General features: G+C 40.4%; 2 protein-coding genes across 7 annotated transcripts in view; one reads left to right on the forward strand and one right to left on the reverse strand.

Moving 5' to 3' along the window:
• Positions 1-14,130, forward strand: part of scaper (S-phase cyclin A-associated protein in the ER) — a 54,206-nt gene extending 40,076 nt beyond the window's left edge. For all 6 annotated transcript variants that reach the window (XM_086027176.1, XM_086027172.1, XM_086027178.1 and 3 more), the window contains 5 exons: positions 2,036-2,270; positions 3,423-3,572; positions 11,528-11,719; positions 13,180-13,228; positions 13,574-14,130. In XM_086027176.1, coding sequence (XP_085883302.1) covers positions 2,036-2,270; positions 3,423-3,572; positions 11,528-11,719; positions 13,180-13,228; positions 13,574-13,674 — 727 coding nt within the window. In that variant the 3' untranslated portion in view covers positions 13,675-14,130. The remainder of the gene's footprint in view (positions 1-2,035; positions 2,271-3,422; positions 3,573-11,527; positions 11,720-13,179; positions 13,229-13,573) is intronic.
• A 1,354-nt stretch (positions 14,131-15,484) lies between these two features.
• On the reverse strand, positions 15,485-19,531 carry isl2a (ISL LIM homeobox 2a). Its single transcript, XM_086028632.1, has 6 exons — positions 19,423-19,531; positions 18,953-19,142; positions 18,563-18,822; positions 18,081-18,367; positions 16,853-17,020; positions 15,485-15,881 (listed from the first exon to the last, which is right to left on the reverse strand). Exons 1-6 carry the CDS (start codon positions 19,478-19,480, stop codon positions 15,765-15,767), a joined length of 1,080 nt encoding a protein of 359 aa, XP_085884758.1. The 5' UTR covers positions 19,481-19,531; the 3' UTR covers positions 15,485-15,764.
• Positions 19,532-21,723: the final 2,192 nt, after the last annotated feature.

The raw sequence follows: 21,723 nt of genomic DNA on the forward strand, positions 1-21,723 counted from the left end.
TCCTCCAGCCAGCCAGCTAGCTAAGCTGTCGTTACTGCCGATAGAGATAGGCATCTACTTGAGCCAGCTCTCTGTCACTCACCATAAACCTTAGCTTGCAGCTTGGGGGGAGCCCACCCACATTTGCTACGGGGACCTCCCCCAAAGAGAGGTTCAGCGGTGCTGCTGACAGAGGCTAAGCATACAGTCACACCAATGGACATCAGCGCCAAAGTTCTTCACTTGAAAGCAACATTGCCCAACAGTAGCCGGGATACGCTTTGATGCCACACATTATCCGGAATGAACTTAATGCATTTTGTTATGCTAAATATTGATATCAAATTGCATTATTAGCTTAGGATTTTTTCCGTGACTACCTCACCGCAGTGCCAAGGAATAGAATGTCCATGTCGTTAGCAGGTGCAAGAAGATTAAAAGTACATCAGTCATATTTTTCCCCCGGATAGTAGAACACAAACAATAGTTCCTGTCTGGACATGATTGAGAGCGTAGCAAACATATCCTGAGGCACCCGAGTTTAACAAAGTTTATATTTATAGTTTTTTGAAAACCATCTTTGTTTCTGTCCTGCAATGTAATGTGTACTCCCTTCAGAGGAAAAAAAAAATCCTGCTTTGCCCATTAACCTCATTCCCCATTACAGCATGCAACAGGCCTGGTTGTGCCGTCTCTGCGTCATGTAAGAGAATGTTCAGTGGCCATGTCGAGTATTTAGTCCATGCCAGTTGCTGTGTCTGGGGATTATAATGGCATTAGGAGGCTGTGTTCTAGCGTAGCAGCATACTTCACACAGGGCCTGTTGGCTAACATCAAGTATCAGCACGCACTGTGGGTTCCTGCCAAAGGTCATACGCCCTCCACTGTGCAGGACTGCAGATCATGGCGGCTTCTGTAGAGACCTTTTTGTAGTACTAGCTTGAGGTTGTCACAAGAGGCAACCTAACTTGTAGTCATTTCGTTTTGTTTTTTAACCTTGATTAGAAAAACTGAGAATAACAGAAATATGGAGAAGTAATGCTAAATGCTAAACTAATTTAAGATTGAACCCCAACAATTTAACACCGGAATTAAGTGCTTGGATGATGGACGACAGTTTTCACAAGTCTGGCTGGAACCGCGTTAAAGCGGAGAGCATTCAACTTTGTACAGCAAAAGAGCAGGCAAATTAATATGTGTTGGGACCTGGAAAAATCATTCTGCTAAATAGAACCGGAAATGACTAGTTCTGTTACGGCAATGTCATCCAGTAGGATTAACCTACCGTGGAATCTTAAAGGACACTGTGTAAATATATTATAAGATATTTATAATGTCAGTAATGTTATTTGATTGTTTTTACAATAGAAATCTGAGATTTGATCTTGACTTTTGAGATATGCATAGTAAATGTTCTCAAAATTAGTTTAGAGTAGATCTTTTTTTTTCTAAATCAATCAATTGAACTTTGTTTAAAAACCATACAACCCATTCAGAAGTACTCATCTTAAACTGAATTTTAAATTTGTGTATGAAATTGATCTACTGAAAATGTTCTAGACGAGAAAATAGTTTGTTGCTGTACACAATGTGAATTTAAGAAATAAAAACAGTTGATTGTATTCAAAATCAATTGTTCATTTGTTATACTGTCATATTTTTATTATTTAATAAAATCCTTGCTTTATGTCGCTGGGATTAACCTGCAAAAAAAAATCCTCCTGAAAATTAAAAAGTTGGTTCTCAAATGAAGTAATTGATTTGCAAAACTGCTCCACATAGAAAAGAAACTATTTTCGAGTCATTGCTTCAGGTTGGTACATCCCTTAGGTTGTTGTAACATGCAAGAAAATGTACACTTGATAACACTCCTGACTAAAAGGGTGGCATCTTGTTGACTCAAAACTCATAGCCTAGTCAAGCAACTCAATATGTGCTGCTATTTTGAAATTGTAGCCATATGTGCATTAGGTTTTGTGGAGCGATCCAGTTTTATCTTCATTAGTCTTCCTTTTTATCATTGACCATGCTTTTCCCGTCTCCTCCTCCTCTTCAGCGGGTCCAGTATATTTGACAACAAGCGACAGGACCCGACCGGGCTGACGGCCCTGCTGCAATCGACAGACCTGGTGGGAGTGGTGCACACGCTGTATTCCATCCTGCTGCACAGCTTCTCGCCAGAGTCGTCCTCTCAGAGCCAGGAACCTTACAGCCCAGGGGTCATCCAGGTGGCTTTGCAAGGCATCCGCTTCCTCAACAGTTTTGCCCTGCTTGACCTCTCTGCCTTCCAGGTATCCACAATGTTGGTATAGTTTTCTATTAACAAAGAAACTGTATCGGTTTAGCACGTCCTTGGGATCCAAAAGGAAAAAGTTGACTTAATGTCTTGTGCTTGCATTCTATAAAATTCCGGAGGGGGAAGGAAGCATCTTGGCCGCAGCTATCCTAATAATCATTCAACACAATCTCAGCGCTTAACCACAGAAATAAAGACAACTACAAATATTGATGCTTCCTTGATCGAATAAATCTGTAAAACTTGATCCGATTGACGCTGGACCGTCTTAGTGACTGTGGGAGGTGGAGTTTCTCTCCTCGGGACAAAAGCGACCCATGGACATAAACACAGATGACCTCTGACCTGAGGTCTGTTGTCAGGATTGATTAGATCCCGGTGGGTTAGCGGTTCGGACGAGTGCAAGCGATTACAATGACACTCAAGTGTATTACAGTACTTATGTCCAGTCTACCCCACAATTTTATTTTGGTCGTCATTGCATAAAAGTAAGATATTAAGTGCTTTTTTGGCAATTTGGAAGGCTTCATTAACTACTTTTCGAGCTTGTCGCCACATATTACACAGGGCGGGCTTGGTGCGTGAAAATCACCTGTAACAAGAAACCCATATTTTAACTAGGACTTTTTATTCTTTTTTGCGAGCTTGCGGACTTATTTTTTTACCGGTGTATCATGTGACAATTGGTTTGACATGTACAGAGGCGTAGGCAGATTCACCTGATCTTCAAAAATAAAACTTGCCTACTGTGACTGGCACGCTACGTTTGATCAATTTGAACTTTTAAACATCGCTGGAAAGCCTTACAAAATGTTTAGCGTCAAAGGTATACTGTTTATGGTTTTTTACAATGCTCAAACTCTTGAGTGGAGTTGTGATGATCTTTTGGTGCTCCGTCACACTGACATGTTTGATAAATACTGTCAGCAATCTGCTCCTCTCATCTCATTTCTCTGCTGCTTTTGGGGTGTTTTATGACATTTGGCTTGCTCGCACCCCTTCAACCAAGCACGTTCCCACGAGCAACACATATAAAATGTTTTATTACTTTACTTTGTTTATTACGTTGAGAGCTCTGTAAGCTTTGTCGCAGGCAATTCATGTTAATTGAATGTGTCGCACACTAACACTGCGTGCAATGTCCCAGACTGTTCTAGGAGCCGAGGGCTTGTCGCTCGCGTTCCGCCACATCGTCAGCTCGCTGCTGTGGTACTGTACCCAACATTCAGCAGGAGAGCTGCTCCACGAAGTCATCATCTGTGTCGGATACTTCACTGTCAATCACCCGGACAACCAGGTAAATGAGCTGTAGAAAATATATGCATTTACAGTACCTCCAACAATACTCACTGGCCACAATATTCTGACCTCTTGCCCAACCAATGAGATCCAAGACGAGCTATCCCCCCCCAAAAAAATCCACCTGTATAAATGTAATGCTCGCTTTTGATTGAGTTCATTTTGGGTGTTCATTTGCAGAGCTGCACTGCATCCTACAGAAAACGGTTCCGAATTATTCATTTACCTCATTTAGCTTCAGAGTCAATATTAGTGCAGTGCTGTATTATACATTTGGCTCAATTATTGGATCTGATATTTTCAAAGTGACTACAATTTAGTGGTTAGTGTTGTGTATATAAATACACACTCGATGAAATAATTAAATTTAGCAACTTATTTAAATTAATTGAAGAAAAATTAACAGAAATAACCATGGAAAAATTTACTGAAAGTCATGTTGTGCTTGGTAAGTGGTAGATACCAGACTTTCATTTACCGCAAATTTTAAAATGGACGCAATTAAGTAATATGATGTTATTTGCCTTAATGTTTTTTTACCCAGACAGCGTGCACAACTCAGCCTTATATCCACTTACGGGACAGTGATCTACACGAGCAGATCCGGCTGCTGTGTAATTGGCTGTCATGCGTGGCCTGTCTGCCAGGCCCCTGATCAGCTACACTTGGCTGCCCTCTGATTATGTTAAACCCGACTTGAGCAGACAGCAGCCTCTAACCTCTGACACATCATTGATGTCCTCTTAGCAATTTATAGGCTGATTACTGATTCAAATTAGCCAGATTTTTCACTTTGAATTAAAGCGATTCCCCCCACCAGTGTCCGACACCCGGGCTTTCCTGTGGGCCTATCCCTTTTAATTATTGCAATGTACAGAATCTGAGAGCCAATTTGCATTTCATATTGAATAATCGAATGAGGGGCTATGATTAAGTAATGTGACCGACAGGTTATTTGTCTCTGTGCGCTCATAAACTTGTTAACATCTGCAGCCATGCGTGACTCTATTCGCTCAAGAAAAAAAAAATGTTTCTAATTTGGTATAAAATCGTTAATCCGTGGTCCGTGTGCTCTCTGTTGAAAGGTTATGAGAACGAATAACTTATTTGAGTTTTTGGTAAATCACATTGGACTCTAGGTCGTTTGGTTCCCAATTTCCCACACAGTTAGCAAACCGAGATGAGCTTTGCCAGTGGTCCCGCTGTGGGAACACGTCAATTGAGTTCCGCACCGAGATGGATGGCGTCTAGAAGAATATTCAGAGCAGCTTGAGCTTTTCTCCAGCTAATGCAAGCACTGGCACAGCACAAAAGCAACCCGAGCCGAGGCCCGTGCGGTCGCCGTCGCTGCTGATTCAATGTCGGCGCACCAGCTTTTGTTTATATGTGTGCTCTAGAAATGAAGCTGCTCATAAAAAGCAGAACTTTGAAGCATATGTCCTGATGTATCTCGACCCCCCCCCCCCGCTCAAGGGGCATGAATAATTCACTTTGTCAGAAAAAAAAAAAAGCCATTGCGGGAACAACATATGTAGTCTTGCTGATGGGGGCCACTGAGCCATGCGGCCATATGTTTCATTGTCTGTCAGGCAGGTCCGTGGAAATCTTGCAGATCAAGGCAGAACAAAAACAAACTTATTTGATCGCTTACAATTAAAACTGTACTTCCTAGAAATATGCACACATAATCTCCTGGAGTGATTCATTTGTGACTCATCCACTATGATGAGCTGCGGAATCTTTGAATCGGCGGAAACTGTTGACATGTTAAACCACCTAATTCCAGCGTGCTTGTTTTGTGAATAAATCTTAAGAAAACTTTTTTGTTTCTCGCTCCACGTGGAAATTGACCACACGCACGCACACGTCGACTTGGCAAGGACACAAAGGGTTAATTTCAGGTGGCATTAACGGATTTATGAATGAGATGACATTAGATGTTTATTTTGCTGAGATTTTCTTTGCATATGCTTCCATAAGTTTGTTAATGATAGAAGAAGAATCTCATGAGCTACAGATCAACTCTGCGCCCATGATACCACACACATCTCCTGAGTTGAGCTTTATCTGTGGGGTCATCCCTCTTCTCCCCATTCCGTCGGAGGGCGTTTCCTCCGCCCTCCGGGCCCGAGCATGATCTTTAGGCCTGTAATTTCTGCTAACATGATGTTGAAATGCTCCCTTCAGCGGCACATACGAGCAAGCCGTTGAAATGCTCCCTTCAGCGGCACATACGAGCAAGCCCTCGCTGCCCGCAGGGCAAGTGCAGCTCGCGCAGACCGTAGGGAGCCAGCGGCAGGGAGTTACACTTTGTATCACCCGTCAGAGTAAACACAGGCATTCAATCCCAGACAGACACTCTCTCCACTGACTGGCAGGAAAGTGCCTGATTGTTCGCCCCTTCTGTGATTTTACACTCAGCTGCCAGGGCGAACACAGGTCCCACCATCTTTCTGAAGCCGAGGACATTTTGACCCTTTTGGGAAAGCGGAGGTTGCATTTGTCTGAACTCTGAAACATTGTCATCAGCATCATTCCACAGTGGGATTATCATCAGGGAGATCTGGGATAGGAAGGCGGCGTCAGGGATAGTTATTCGTTTTATTGAGTAAACATATGGCTCTGTGGGCTTTTTTCAGACAGCTGACAATTACCCTAAAGTCAAGTTGGAGTGTCTATGTCAATGTCTGCATTGCTGGAATTCGCTTGTCTAAAGGTAGTTTACATAGGAGCTGACGCGTGTCTGGATAAACGGTTGTAAACAGTTATTCGGCCAACTTGGCTTTGTTTGTTGTTTTTGTGGCGCAGTTCTGTCGTCTTATCAGTATTCCGCTACACATTGCATATACGACTCTTGTTCCTGTGGAGTTGTTAGGAGGCTGTCCAGACGCATTGATGAACGATGGAGATTGTCTCCTCCTTTTGTTTTTTGTGACTTCGCAAACTGCTAATTAGATCACAGAGAATGTACTTATGCAGCATAAGCATGGGATGCTCATTGATGCTTAAACCAACAGGGCACAATGTCAAGTGTATCTCGACAATTCAAGTGCTAGAGCTTGAGAAAAGAAAAACATTTTGATTGACACTGTTGGACAATGTATTTGTTGGATAATTGTTGTGGTTGCATTGTCCGTATTTAACCTAGTTTCCACTTCTGAAGCCCCCTCCCCTGAAAGTCTGTTCGTTCCAGAACATTAACTTTAACACACGCTTTGTTGTCATTGTGGACAGTGAGGAAGTTATGTCATGGAAGCGTCATAAAAAGCAACACTGTTTAAAAACGCCAGGTCTCGGAGCTTAAGAAAGAACAGAGCAGCGCAGCCGTTTAGTTTTTTTCCACAGACAGCGTTTTCACGTGTGCCAGATGCCTCGACGGGTTTTTATGTCAGAATTTACTCTGCAGCTATTTTGTTTTAGGTGGGAAAAGGAACGTCAAGGTTTAGTATCTGGTTTGTAGCGGATTCCAAGAGGAAATAAAACTGTCACCATCATAACCTCAAACTCTCTCAACTGTCATTTAAGTGTAAAAATTAGTTAACCACTTTTAGTTAAGAAAACAATACAACATTCAGTCGTAACCATTAATAACGATCATAAAGGCATAATGTGAAGGTGATGGATTCCTCATGCACATGTCCCGAAATCACATTCTTGTCACACAAGTGTAAAAAGATATTGACATCCCTAAAATCAAAATTTAAATTAAATTAGTTTAACAATGAGTTGTGCAATAATTCTATTGGGCCAACAATTTTATTTTCTCTGCCACTGGTAGTTTGTCTAAGTTGGTAGTGAAAAACGCTAACGAAAGCCCGTTTAAAATTATAGTTGGACCGGCCCATAGGTCATTATTATTTGGTCTGGCCGGGCAAAATGGCGGATAAACGGACGGCTTAAGGGTACCCCAGCTGTAGGCGGAAGGTGATAAACGGGCCGCTAATTTTTAGTCAAATGCCCAGCACTGGCCTTATGTGCAATGCTGACTCGTAGACTGATACTTTTCTATCTTTAGCATTCTGAAGTGTAGTGGCTGTGAACACTTATCACCTGATTCACTTAAGTGTCTTTCGCAAGCATACTTAAAGCGGAAGTCAACGCAAACATTTTTTTCAAGAATATGTTCTATGCAAGCCCACTAGTTGAAACAGGGCATTCTGATAAATATTGCGTTTGTGGAATAAGTGTTAATCGCCTCGTTTACAACCATCTGTGGGGGCGGCCATTTTGTCACATATGTCGACTGAAAATGACATCACAACTGCTCACAACGACCAATCGCGGCTCAGATTCAGAAAACAGGCCAGCCGTGATTGGTCGTTGTGAGCATTTGTGATGTCATTTTCAGTCGACAGAAGACAAAATGGCCGCCCCCAAAGATGGCTAAAAACAAGTGCATTTTGCTGCTTCATTTATATTCCACAAACGCAAAATTAATCAGAATGCCGTGTTTCAACTAGTGAGCCTGCTGGGAACATGAAACACACTAGAAAAAAATGTTTGGGTTGACTTCTGCTTTAAACCTGGTCACTGAGGATTGAACCCACAACTTTCATGTTTGAAGACGACCAGGAAGCCAAAACCACGATGCAGGATGGTGGTTGGAACTCCAAAATTTGTATGCAGCTTTCCTCATATTTTTAGGCCAATTCTAACGTGTATGTCCCCAGGGTCAATTCACCTTTCAAGTTTCCACTTCACTTGCCCTGCTTTGAGCATGAGCTTCACGCTTGGCTGTGGAGCAGAGCTAGCTGTAATGTTGCTGCCAGTTTGTCTTAGGCGGCATTCCAGCTTGCAATTTAGGATTGAGTGAAAAGTATCACAAAACTACACACACTCAAAATAAGCAGCACTGCTTCTGAAAACACCTGAGAGCTTTTTCTTTCCCCCATTAGTGGATGAATTTGACCAGTGAGTCGCACATTCCTCGGTGAAACCCTCTTATTGAATTAGACAACTTGTTGGGATTGAACCTTTCATAGTTCCCTACACTCCTGATGCACTTTCTTTAGCCCTGTAAACGCCAAACCAGGTAGACTTCGCTTGAGTAAAATACTATATGTTTCTGCGTACCCTTTTGCAAATATCAAGCCCCTAAAAATTGATGTACTCTCTGATAATTGCCTTTTTAAATTTAAGCTAAAAGTCTACATTTTTATTTTAAATCCATTTTGGGGTGCATCACAGATCATTTATAAAAATCTTGTCATTATTCAAATCGTGCTGGATGTAAACGTACCTTATGACATAAACAAAACTTCCCCCAAGTTTACAATACACACTGTCAACTTGATGTGCTGCTCACATCAGACGGAACACTTATTACACCTTTGCGGTTTGACGCGTCCTGCGGGGCTTCTGTAAACAAGCGGCGATAAGGAAAAGGCTGTTCTTTGTCTCTTTGAATGTGTCCGCAGAGGGCAGGCCCGGAGAAGCTTCACCTTGAGCTGATAAAATTGACGAATTATCACTTTGTTTATGCTTCTGCTCAAACTGGCAGCGCGCTATCAAAGGAGAAGCGTATTTTTAGAGTCTTGTAAACCGGAGTGAATTTATGACACCGTGACCCGACGTTGCTTTTTACATTGGCCCCTACCTGTAAAATGCCACTGCAGTCTGCATTTACCCCGCTGACCTCCACCATCAACCCCTACCCAGCCACCCCTCAACTCTCTGGCCGCACGTTTGTACACAAAAAAAACCAACTTAAGTGGATGAACAGGAACTTTAAAACTGACACTAAAAATGTTTAGATCAAATGTATGCTCAAAGGCCACATTTGATTTTTAAAATGGACACATGGGCCAGAAAATGTTTAAATACCCTTGATAAGAAAATAATTACTGCTCGTTTTAATTATAGTTAATGTAATTATAATCAATTTTCAATGTTTTTTTAATGTACGGCATATGTAAAATTTATTTTTGCAATATTTTTGTCATTTACAATTAATCAATGAACCTATTTAATACAATAACTGTATTTTTAAAAAATGAGTACATTTTATATAAAGAATTTTAACTAGAGGTTTGAAAACTTCCACACGCACCTGTTTTTGAACAGGGCTCTGTTTTCAGGCTCAAACACACTTTTGTCTGTTTGTGTGTTGTTTTGGTGGCAGATACGCAGGGTGATTTACAAGCAGCTGAAATTCTGAACCCACTACACTGCTGTGTGCAGAGGTGGCAAAAGTACTGACACTCTATACTGAAGTAGAAGTACAGGTATTGTGTAAAGACTGGTGAACGTAGAAGTACTGGTTCAACTTTTTTTCCTCAATTACATTTCAGAATCTGTCCTTTTTTTTTACTTTTACTGAAGCACAAAACTACTGTCTTGTTATATCCAACATTAATTTGTGATAACTTGGTACAAGGAAAAAATAAATATAAACCAAGAGCTTGCTAGCCGTGGCTCAGGCTTTTATGCTATCAAAACAGCACAGCATGGTACCAAAATGAAGATTAGCCCGTGTCTTTAGAGTGAGAGAAGTGCCAACAGGTTGGAAGTCAGACAAGTTTAGGCACCTCTGAGTTTGTATATGTATAGTTTAAGCAGAGTATTTCTCGTGATAGTATAAAGTGTGTGTCATAATCGTGAGAAAAGATAACAGTTCATGGAGTGAATGGCAAACACCTTGTAGAAAAGCCACTGATGTTCAACTCAGCCACGAGTTGTCAGTGTCGCCAGGGCCGCCCTTACCACTGGCAGGGCTTTAAGCTTTTAGACATACTAGCAGGATCAACAGGGCTGTCTCAGAGCCAGACTGGCCTGGCGGACAGTGGCGGCCAGCCCGACAGGCTAGGCACAAGCTCGCCCGCGGCCTTCGCCGTGGTGGCTGCTACCTGTGAGCGGATGCCGGCTGGGGCTGGCCGGCGCTCGCCGGAATTCCCGTGGATGCCGATGCGTACTGTCTCAGCCTCCTTGTAGAATGGGCGTACCGGATGGGGCGCTCGCTTGCGCAAACCCCCCGGCGCTGGAGGAGCCATCAGTCCGAACGCTGGCGCAACGACTTAACTGGTTCTTCTGTAGAATGCTCGCCCCTTCTTTTGCTTCCTGTCTACCATTGCCAAAGTGTGGTGTTTCCTTAAAATTAGTGGCAAGTTTTCTACCCTGCCAAATTTCCTTGTTTGTATTTGGCGCAGGGCATTGTGGGATGCGTGATGCCAACGTCCGGAGCTCTATATTGTGCTTTGTACCTTTTTGTATTTTGTTACTTTTTACATACTATTGTGATCTGAGCAAGTATTTTAGGCGCAAGAGTGCACCATGTGTGCTAATTTGTTTAAGTGTAGTGCAGTAGTTTATATCAGTGCAATACTATTAAAATATAACATTTTTAATTCATAGAAGTGATTAGGAAATGCGCTATTGGTTTATAAAAATTATAGTGTGTGAACCTTTTGATTTGTTGGCAATTCTGTTAAAAATGATAAAATGCATAAATATGCATGCTGATCTGTTTGTCAATGTCAAAAAAAATGAGTATCTCCGAAAAGCCCTTCATGCCACTGAGCAGCGAACAATGGCAGTGTTTTCAAAGAGCAAATGTTGCGTTCACGTCGGAGTTCGCCAGGGTTCGTTCAATGTTGTAAATGTTCACAAAATGTTCGCCAACAGTTGTACGGATTTTTCTGTCAGAATTTTGAACATGTTCAAAATTTCCTTGCAACAAGAAAAGTACAGGCGAACGTCTGACAAATGTCTGAAGACAGTGTGGCGAAATTTTACGACCTTGAACGAACACTGACATGAACATGCATTTTTCTACCTTTTCTACCAACAGTCGGAAATGTTGGCCCCTAATTTGGAATAGACGCTTTACAGTCAGGGAGGGGCCTGTATTTGATGGTTAGGGTGGTAGTGAATGAGCTTAACACTTAATTTATTTTTAAACACAGTAAAGTGAGCATTTGTACTTATTTACTTCCCCCTACCGTCGCTGCGTTGCAGGTGATCGTGCAGTCCGGCCGCCAGCCCAGCGTGTTGCAGAAATTGTGCCAGCTGCCCTTCCAGTACTTCAGCCACCCGGGCCTCATCCGCGTGCTCTTCCCCTCGCTCATCTCGGCGTGCTACAACAACGGGCCCAACAAGGTCATCCTGCAGCAGGAGATGAGCTGCGTGCTGCTCGCTACATTCATTCAGGTAAAACTCACAGAAAAAAAGTTGTGAAAGCATTCTAAAATTGCAAGCAACCTCGAGTGCCATCAAAAAAAAGAAAACGGCCCTAAGCCATTTTAAGGAGACGCTCCACGCTCCAGCGCTGATTAGCGGCCGCTTCACGTGAGCTCTGGTCAATGTGTAACCGGCGCGCTTTTCACTAAGACGAATGGCTTCCTCGGCCAGCGGATTTCGGCTGCCGCTGCTTCGACTCCCAGTAAACACCTTGTCTGTCTCCTTTATCTTCCTCTGACAACACTCGGCCAAGCAACGCTGTTTGGACGACGATTAACCCGCCATTCACTAGTAGACAAGCTTTTGTCATTGCTTTCAAACAAAGTCACAATGCACGCCGTCTCATTGTTGCGTCCGGTCCCCTGGGAGCATTCCTCAGAGGGAAAACTGGATGGACTAAGGCTACTTAATATGCGGGCAAAAATCTTGGGACACCTGGTCATTAGACGTGAGGCGGCTGAAGTGCACCATTGCCGAAAAAATTTGGTTGGCAACTCTTGGCCGCACATCTACCGACGCGCTGCAATGGAAAACTGTGACCCGTATCGGGTTTTGAGGCTCCAATTAGACATTATTGCATCATTTTTATTGAACCAGAAAAACATGGCCCGATTGTCAAGGAAAAAGCACATGGCCACAAAGAAGCGGGAACTGATGCAAATAAGTGAAAGAGGATAATTTGAAAGGCTTTTAGCAATGTTTGATCACCCCGTTCACTGATTGAATCTGCATATTTCGGCAACAGAGACTCTATACACTTTTCTTTTTAGCCACAGGTACATATGAAATAACAAATATAGGGAAGTGTAATTTTACAACACAAAATATTTATCAGTCTTCTGTATATTGTTCCGATCAGGTGTAAACCCCCTATTTTCAAATTGAGTCACTTTCATTTTTTTCACAACTCTATACTAAAGCTGATCAATGAAACAAATTCAAATCCCCACACCACTACGTAGTAGAATGCAACGTTGCTTCATTTTGGTCAGTAAGCCTGATAAGTCTGATATTCTTTATTGTAATACAGGTATTTATTACGTACGTTTGTTAAAAAAAATAAATGGGAAGAGGACTTTGAAAATGTAATCAGATGTTAAATTGAAATATTGACTGAAAAAATTGTAATTGTTCTTCAAAATCGTTTAGCCCTGCTGAATACTATTGGTCAGTTCTGTTATTTTTACAAATTATTGACCAAGTTGTCTCTATAATGTTGTAATCATATAATTGCCATTTGTATTGATATAGGTCAATTAAGATTTAAGGGAAGACTACCACAAATCTGTGATGAATTAATTGAAGTCTGTCCCTATATATTCGTCCAGATTAGCTTCATGTACCACTGTGAATTAAACTTGAATAAATTTGGTGATTGGAATGCTAAAATCATTGCTAATGTGAATTTATATTTCTATATTTATCCACAGGACTGTGCTACAAATGAGAAACAATGTGACAGTAAAACAAAACAGAACGGTAAGTGTCACACATACGCAACACTTTTGCCTTCATGTTCCTCAATACAAGGCGGCCCCTCGGTTCTTTTCCTGGAGAACGATAACCCAGTGTTGGAGTCATGTACAGTTAATATCTATATGAAAAACACTTCAGTGTCATAAATATGAGTGAAAACAATAAGTACGACGGTAATTAAGCACACTATACCTTCTTGTACCTCGTATGTCAGTACCATCGTAAAGCGAGGACCCCCGGGAGTGTTCAATTGTGAACAGTGTCTCTCACCCACTCAGGTTTTATCACGTGTACACTCAGACAGTAACCTACATTATTACGTGTGTGTCTCCCATCTCCCGCTTGCAGGAGCACTCCAGCAGCTGGATTACTGTGAGTTGCCCAACCGCTTCCCTCGAGACCAATGGGACTCGGCGCTGCAGTTTTTCCTCAAAAAGCAAGACGAGTGACAGACTGGCACCTTAAATAAACCGCCGTCACCTCTCCTGACATGAGGCTGATCTGATGAAAACTTTTCCAATGTTGTAAAAAAATTAAGAAATGTGGAAGCATTATTCTGTGTTGGTGCACCTGCTGGGAAAGCAGTGATGTGCATGAAGAATTTGCACCAAATATCTTGTTTGTATATTGCAGTTTAAGAGCAACAAAAGTTTGTTTCTGTTTTGGAAACGTAAATTAATTTATTACATTTGTCCTATTTTGTACTCATCTTATGCCAGTTTTGACATCCACTAATTGCAACTGTGTTCACAATGTTTTTCTAACTGGCATCTTTTCGGTTCTTCCTCAAGAAGGCAAAACACTAATTTAATCATAGATTACTGTTAAGCACAGGATGAATATTTATGTTATTGTATCATTATAGTTTCTATGAATGTACATAATAAAGGTTCTTTTTGCTCCAATTTGCCGTTTTGTTTCAATCACCATAAATATTGAAAACGGTCAGTCATTCAATACATTGTGGCTTAAGTTAAATTCACAATTATTTTTTTTCCCATCAGAGATGCAAGTATAATTTTCTAGATTTGTTTTCTTTTATTATTTTTTTTATTGTTCTTATTCCCATAGTCTGCCCTCGTTTTTTTCTCGAGCACATCATGTGTTCATCATGGCAACCATAATATAGCAATATATTTTATAGGTCAAACTTAAAAACAAAAACTACAAATACCAAACACCTGATGTGCTGGGGGAAAAGTTGACATTTTAAATCATTTTTGTGAAAAAAAATAAGGTACACAAAAATCATCTGTGATTAAAATTTCCTCTTGACCAATGTTATTGTAGATCATTTACAGTTCATCTGTAGATGATGCCATTTGCTCAGAAAATGAAAAGAATTTGAATGCAACTACATTTGCTGACTTATTGGACTTGCAGTCATGCACTCAAGCCTTTGCCTTTAAAAGTTGCATGGTGTTGCAGCCCCGTTCACCATGAGCTGATTTTAACATGCGCCGGCCCTTCAATAAGTGTCCGTTTCCTGCCACTGATAAAAGCGGATCCTCCCAAACAAATTGTGAAGGTGTCGTGTGTCAAGCCTGGCTTGACCCGCCTGCTCCCTCTTGTCCAGCGGCTATTTGCCGTGCAGCATTCCTACTGGAAGGAAAATAAACTCAGGACGCCAAGATGCGTCTGCGGGCGGCGTGGAGAACCCCCCCCCCCCCCCGCCAGCAACCCCCCGTGTGTTGTGTTGTGGCCCCTGTCAGTGGGCCCTTGGCAGGTGATGCCAGATGCAGATAAGACTGTCGTCTGTCTGGACTGTAGCCATTTGGGAATAAGACAAAAGAATTTCAAGGACATAAAAGTTAAAAAAAAAAAAAAAAAAAAGTAAGAATATATACGCATGTGTATATAAACAAATGTGTGTGTATTGCATAAAAAATAATATTCTAATCAACAGATTAATTGATTACGATTTTTTTAAACCATTTTTTTAACGTTTTTAATTTTTACTTGATTTGGTCTGCTTTTAGACTTTTTTAACCAACAGTTTGTTCGTTCTTAGGACACTACTTACTGTTTTTGTTTTATTTCGATGTCATCTCTTTGATTTAGTTTTTTTCTCCTTGTATGAAGCACTTATAGTGACTCCTCTTTGACAAATGCTATATAAATAACATTTAGTCCTCGTTGTTAATTGAAGTATTCGCCAATTCGAATTGACAAATTTACATGCAAAGAAGGAACGAATTAGAACCATCGTTTTATTGGTAAGATTGGCTATGTCATTATAATAATAAATAATAATAACTTATTTGTCTGCGCACAGATAATCAAGTGACGCCATGCACATCCACACATAGTTGTATTCTGGCTTCCAGAGTGACCCTTCGATTAAAGTTTGTCCACACGTTCGATTCCCACGAGGTGTGTCCGCTTTTGTAGTTCCCTTGAGCAAAAAAAAAAAAAAAAAAAAAAAGTAGGGATTGTTGAGTATCCTTTCGAGTAAATCCAGCAGCAGCTTCTTGTGATTGTTTTGTTCTGGATGGATGAAGTCCTTAATTGTGTATTTGGCGTCCCGTGACCGAGCCCCTCACGTGTCCACCGGACTCGGTACCATGCTGTTCGGCGTGTCCGGAAGCTGAGACGACAGCGAGGTGACGTCACTGGCCGAAGAATTCCCCAATGAGCCCGACTCGGAAAAAGACATCTGGAACGGGACATTTTATTGGTGATTTTTTTTTTCCTTTTTCAAATATCAATCCGAAGATCATTTACATTGATTACCTAACTAATATTAATAAAGGACAAATATTATCATAAAGTCATAAGCTGCATAGCAGAGTGATTATTTTCAAAATAATTAAACATTCAAATAAATATTGGTTTTATTTAGATTTTACAGCAGTTGTAGACAAAGTTGTGAACTTTTTTTTTTTTAAGGTGTATTAGTTGCACTCTACATCACGAATGTACTCTACAAAAGCGTATATAGCCTATATACATAATAATAATAATAGAATAATTTTCTATCTATCTATCTATCTATCTATCCATCTATCTATCTATCTATCTATCTATCTATCTATCTATCTATCTCTCTCTCTCTCTCTCTCTCTCTCTCTCTTTCTCTCTCTCTCTCTCTCTCTCTCTCTCTCTCTATCTATCTATCTATCTATCTATCTATATCTATCTACACGTACGTTTTCATGACTGGCACAAGGTGTGTCGTGATGTGACCTATGACTTTAATGCATTATACTGAGAGCTCTCTAATATTTGGTTTATCGGACACGTGAGTCACAAAACATTACACACACCTTTATTGAAAATAGCAGAAATGTAACATGTATTATTTGTAAAACATCTTCTTTATTGCTGTGGTTGTGGTTCGTGGTTGTTCGAATATTTTGGTTAGTGACGACATGTGTTGGACAAAATATAAACAAGTAATGCTCCCTTTTTATTCAAACGTTCGCATTTGACAAGACTGCATGCGGGGGTTTCTTAAATTTTGGTCAGTTGCATGGGTCAAAATATGAGAAGCAGCTCTCGGTATAACACTCTGGTTAATTATTACCTCTATGACGACGTCAAACCTTTCTGTCCTGGATGTCATTAGTGTACCTAATAAAGTGTCTCCGTGCGTGGCGTGCTGTCCACGTTGTGTTTCTTTCTTACCAGTTGTTGGAAGGCGGGCTGGTCCAGGTCGCTTTGCAGAGCGAAGTCACTGAGGCTCTTCCACGGTGGTTGGTAGGTTTGCACCTCCACTGAGTTGCCTTGCACGGTGCTGTCGTGGCGGATGGGACTGCCTGCGACCATGGGCGTTCCTGTCAGGCCCTGCAGGTTCTACATGCAACATGTACATTCATATACATTCGTGAAGAAGCTCTCCAAATATACAGTTTATAGCATAATAAAAATCAAGTATATTTTTTGTGCAGACGTTATAGGATAGGGTTACAAATATTTAACTGTAAGTGCCATAATGTATTTCTACATACATAATTTATACAATATTTGGTAACTTTTCAAAGGATGCTTTTATTTTATTTTCATGCCAACGTTGAAATTTTGAGTCCCGCACTTCCAACATATTTTAATGACATACTGTTATGTGCTCATACAGTAAATAAAATAATATGGATTTTAAAAAATCCTTTATTGAGTCCCAGATCGGAAATTCAAGTGTACAACAGCACACTCACGGAAGAGCAAACAAATATATGTAAGTAAAAAAAAACTATTATATTCAATGACTTTTTATACAAGATAACACAAGCAAAAATGTAAGTCTATATTTATAATCAATTTCAAATATTATTCTTCAGGCTGTTTTCCCGAATTAATGAGTTGATAATTAAATATTGGCATACATTGTGATTTATGCTTAGCCATATCAAGCCATATGAATTAGTGTAATTTGCAGTGATCCTATTCAATCGCAACAAATGAGAGATCAAGCCCAACAGGTTTTGTTAAATACAAGTTCTAGAGCTGCACGATATTGGAAAAACGTGATACGTGATATGGGGGTTGAACATTGCAATATTGCGATTGCCATATTTAACATACCTAAAGAAATTTCAAATTACATTCTTATGATCTAATGAAAGAAAGACATTTTTCATACGGCAAAATGAGCAGGCTCAATGTATTCTTATCTTATTAAGTGTAGCAATGTTTTCAATGAATAGGTGTATATATTTTTTAAAGTTATTTAGTTGTAGCAATGGCAACATCTATTGGCGATGCACATTTAAGGTTGCATCTGATTGGTCAAAGTCAGGTAAAAGTCGTATTGCACGGGCCATTGTCGCGATGACATTTTTTTCAGTATACTGTGTAGCCCTGAATTTAAATTTAAAACTGCATTCATAGAAACTTAAATTAAAGGGCGCAAACTGACCGTTTTGTCGCAGTGTTGCTGCTGCTGCAGCTGCTTCATCAGAATGGACTTTTTCTTGTCTTTGCAGCGTTTGTTCTGGAACCAGACCCGGATCACCCTGGGGCTCAGGCCGGTCATCTCCACTAGCTGCTCCTTCATCAGCGCGTCCGGCCTCGGGTTAGCGTTGTAGCACGTCCGCAACGTGTGCAGCTGCTTTTCGTTGAGCACCGTCCGGACCCGGGTGGTCTTCTCGGATTGCTTGTGGATGTGGTTCCGGTGATGAGGTGTGTGCCGAACGGAGACTGGGTCTGAGGAACGAAAATTGAAATCAGCAAAAAAGCAGGCGACACATGGGGGATGTATTATATTCAGCTATCAAAATTAAATGTTGACTCTTTTAAAGCTAGTTCCGTTTTATAATTTTACCAACCAACGTGTAATAATAATAATAATAATAATAATAATAATAATAATAATAATAATAATAATAATAATAATAATACCAGAGATGTGCAGGTTTCTGGAGTGAATGTTCCCGGGGCTCAGCGGGCTATCCACGGAGGTCCTATCCAGCAACAGGGCATGGTCGGCCCGACACAGCAGCTCGTCGTCCCTCACCGAGAACTCATCCCCGGGCAGGAGGTGTCGACTACACACGGAGCACCGGAAACACTCCATGTGATACACACTTTCCCGGGCTCTCATCACCAGGTCGCTGCTGCAGAAGCCCGTCTTGCATTTTGCACATTTTATTCCAAATAACCTAAAATGAAGCCACCTATATCAGTAAAGTTTTTATTTTGGAAGCAGCCAAAAACGCATCGGGTTTACAGGTGCGCATTTTGCGCACATTTAGTGCGTTAAAAAAAAAAAAGAATAATATCAAATCCTACCTGACATAATCTCTTTTACAATAAGTCTTTCCGTCTCGGACGAAGCAAGTGCAGCTCTCGTCCAGGTACTGGCTGCACTCGGCGCACTTGAGGCAGGCTGCATGCCACTCCAGGTCCGGGGACACCCTCATGATGTACTGATCGTGTATCTGACTCCCGCAGCCCACGCACATTGCAATTCCTGATTTCTCTGCATGGATGTGACACGTGGATGGATGGATACATTATTGCTACACATGCATGCGCCACACATAGCATCATCTCACTCTCATCACCTTGGAGGAAATGCTACAGAATCAATCAAATGAATCATCATGGTTTAAAAAAACAAAACAAAATATCACCAAGTGCAAATTGTGACAATTTCTGATTCATTTAGTGAGGCACATTTTCAGACGATTTTGCAAGAACAAGAAAAAAAAATCAGTCCGCATGATGTGTTCAACAAAAAGAGAAAATGCTAATCTTACTTTTGGAAAGATCCCCCATATCATCCAAGAAAGAGGCATTGAGCAGGATGTCCACCATACGGGAGGAAGAGAGCGTCCCGTCCCTTGGCTGGATCCTTCAACTTGTGTTGGCCGCATGAGAGGAGGGCACAAAACAAAGCTCCCCCAACCCGTGACGTCTGCAGACCTGGGACCTCTGCGCGTCCACACAGAAGGGGCCTCCATGCAAATACCCTCCTGGAAGCACTTTTTTTTTTTTAACCGTATCTGACATGATGGGGTAACGGCTTGGAGGTTGTATTTGTTGTTTTTAAAAAGGATTCCAAAGCTGCCAGCAAGGGCATTTTGTAATTATTTGTGCTGCTATTCAGTTTGGCTAAAAGTGACTGTTACTGTTATTAATTAAATCAACTTTATATCATGTTTTATTTATATTATATTTGTTGTTGCTGTCTTGAGGTTTTATTCATCTAAAGACGTGAAAAAAAGCTTGTATAAAACGTGGATTTTCTCGTTTTTGGAAGTCATAATTTTTAATATTTTATGTTAGTTTGATATTTAATATTTTGTTTGTTTTGTTATACCTGTAATATTATCATCAAAACAACTCAACAACTCAAACCTGAGTTGTTTTGTTACTTATTTTGTTACTACATTTTACTGTGCTCTAGAGAGCCCTCTACTGGATGGAAAGTATCACTAATTTATATCCACAAAACATAAACAAATAATAATAATAATAATAATAATAATAATAATAATAATAATAATAATAATAATAATAAGCAGAGGCAATACATTTTTTGTATCATTTTGTCTGAAACTTAACTTTCATTTCTTCATAGAAATGTATTTTGTGTAATGTTTTCTTAAGGCAACATTTTAAAGAAAGGCTCTTAATGTATTGTGCAGGTGTTCCTAATGTTGTGGCAAGTGGTGGATATTGTTGTATACGTATATTAAAAAAAACCTTATTTTTAATGTATGGAAATCATACCCAAATTAGTTTCAATAAGAACCACACAAATAAAATTTCAAAAAAAATTTGGTTGAAAAAAATCATATAATCATATATTATATATCATAATTGGACTTCATTTAATACTGTGCATGTTTATTCCTTCTTTAGGTTAGATATACATTTCTTTAAAACCCTAAATGCTTCTGCATCTATCTATCTATCTATCTATCTATCTATCTATCTCGTTAGTAGGGGTGATACTGGGGATATTAGTATCGGACCGATACCTAGCAAATACATGATAGTATTGGCCAATACAGATTCGATACCGATATTTATTGCTTGGAAATGTTATGATCCCCTTGAGTTTTTTTTATTTTTTATTAAATAACTACAATGCAAACTTTGGTAGTATAAAAAAATAAAATACTTCTACTACAACAACTGTTTCAGAACAAAAGTCAAGAGAGTCAAACCAAAAAAAGCAGCAATGTAACAAAAATACAAACAACAATGTCAACATGACAACTAAAATACATCTCATTGCAAAATGTTTTGAAAATAAAGTCAGTAGTTCAAATAGTGTAAACAATACAATGTAAAAACCTTTAACAGTAGAAAAAAAATACTTCAACTACAACTGTTTCAGAACAAAAGTCATGTCATGTCATGTCATGTCATCTTCCAAAGCGCTTATCCTATACAGGGTCGCGGGGAGTTGCTGGAGCCTATCCCAGCCGTCAATGGGCGAAGGCAGACGACACCCCGAACTGGTCGCCAGCCAGTCGCAGGGCACACATAGACACTGTCACTGAGCGGGAATCGATCCCACGCTGCCCGCACACAACTCAGGCGTGTGTACCACTACACTATCAGCGGACTTCAGAACAAAAGTCAAGAGAGTCAAACCAAAAAAAGCAGTAATGTTACGAAAATACAAATATAAGAATGTCAAGTTGACTACTATAATACCTTCCATTGCACAATATTTTGAAAATAAAGTCAGATATTGCAAATAGAGTAAATAATACAATGTATAAACCTTTAACACTATAAGAAATAAAATACCTATACTACAACAACTATTGTTGATTTTTTGGGCTGAAAAACCTCTGCCAGAGTACATTGTCTCTGTGTCCGTGTGGGGTGTTCTGGCTTGGGGATCTCCCCGCTCCTCCTCCTCCCTCAACTTCTTTGCTTGCAGCTCGTTGCTCTCTTTAGGGTAAGCTTTTTTATATGTTTGTGTATATTTGTGGTGATACCACAGTAGCGGAGCACTTTATTACACAAATCACACTTGGCACTGTCCTTTTCTGTTGTTGTAAAAAAAAGTCGACACCGCGCTCCGCTTCTTGTTTGGC

The sequence above is a fragment of the Filicampus tigris genome, chromosome 4 (genome assembly GCF_054856515.1).
Source record: "Filicampus tigris isolate MCC_2025a chromosome 4, RoL_Ftig_1.0, whole genome shotgun sequence".
Lineage (NCBI taxonomy): Eukaryota > Metazoa > Chordata > Actinopteri > Syngnathiformes > Syngnathidae > Filicampus > Filicampus tigris.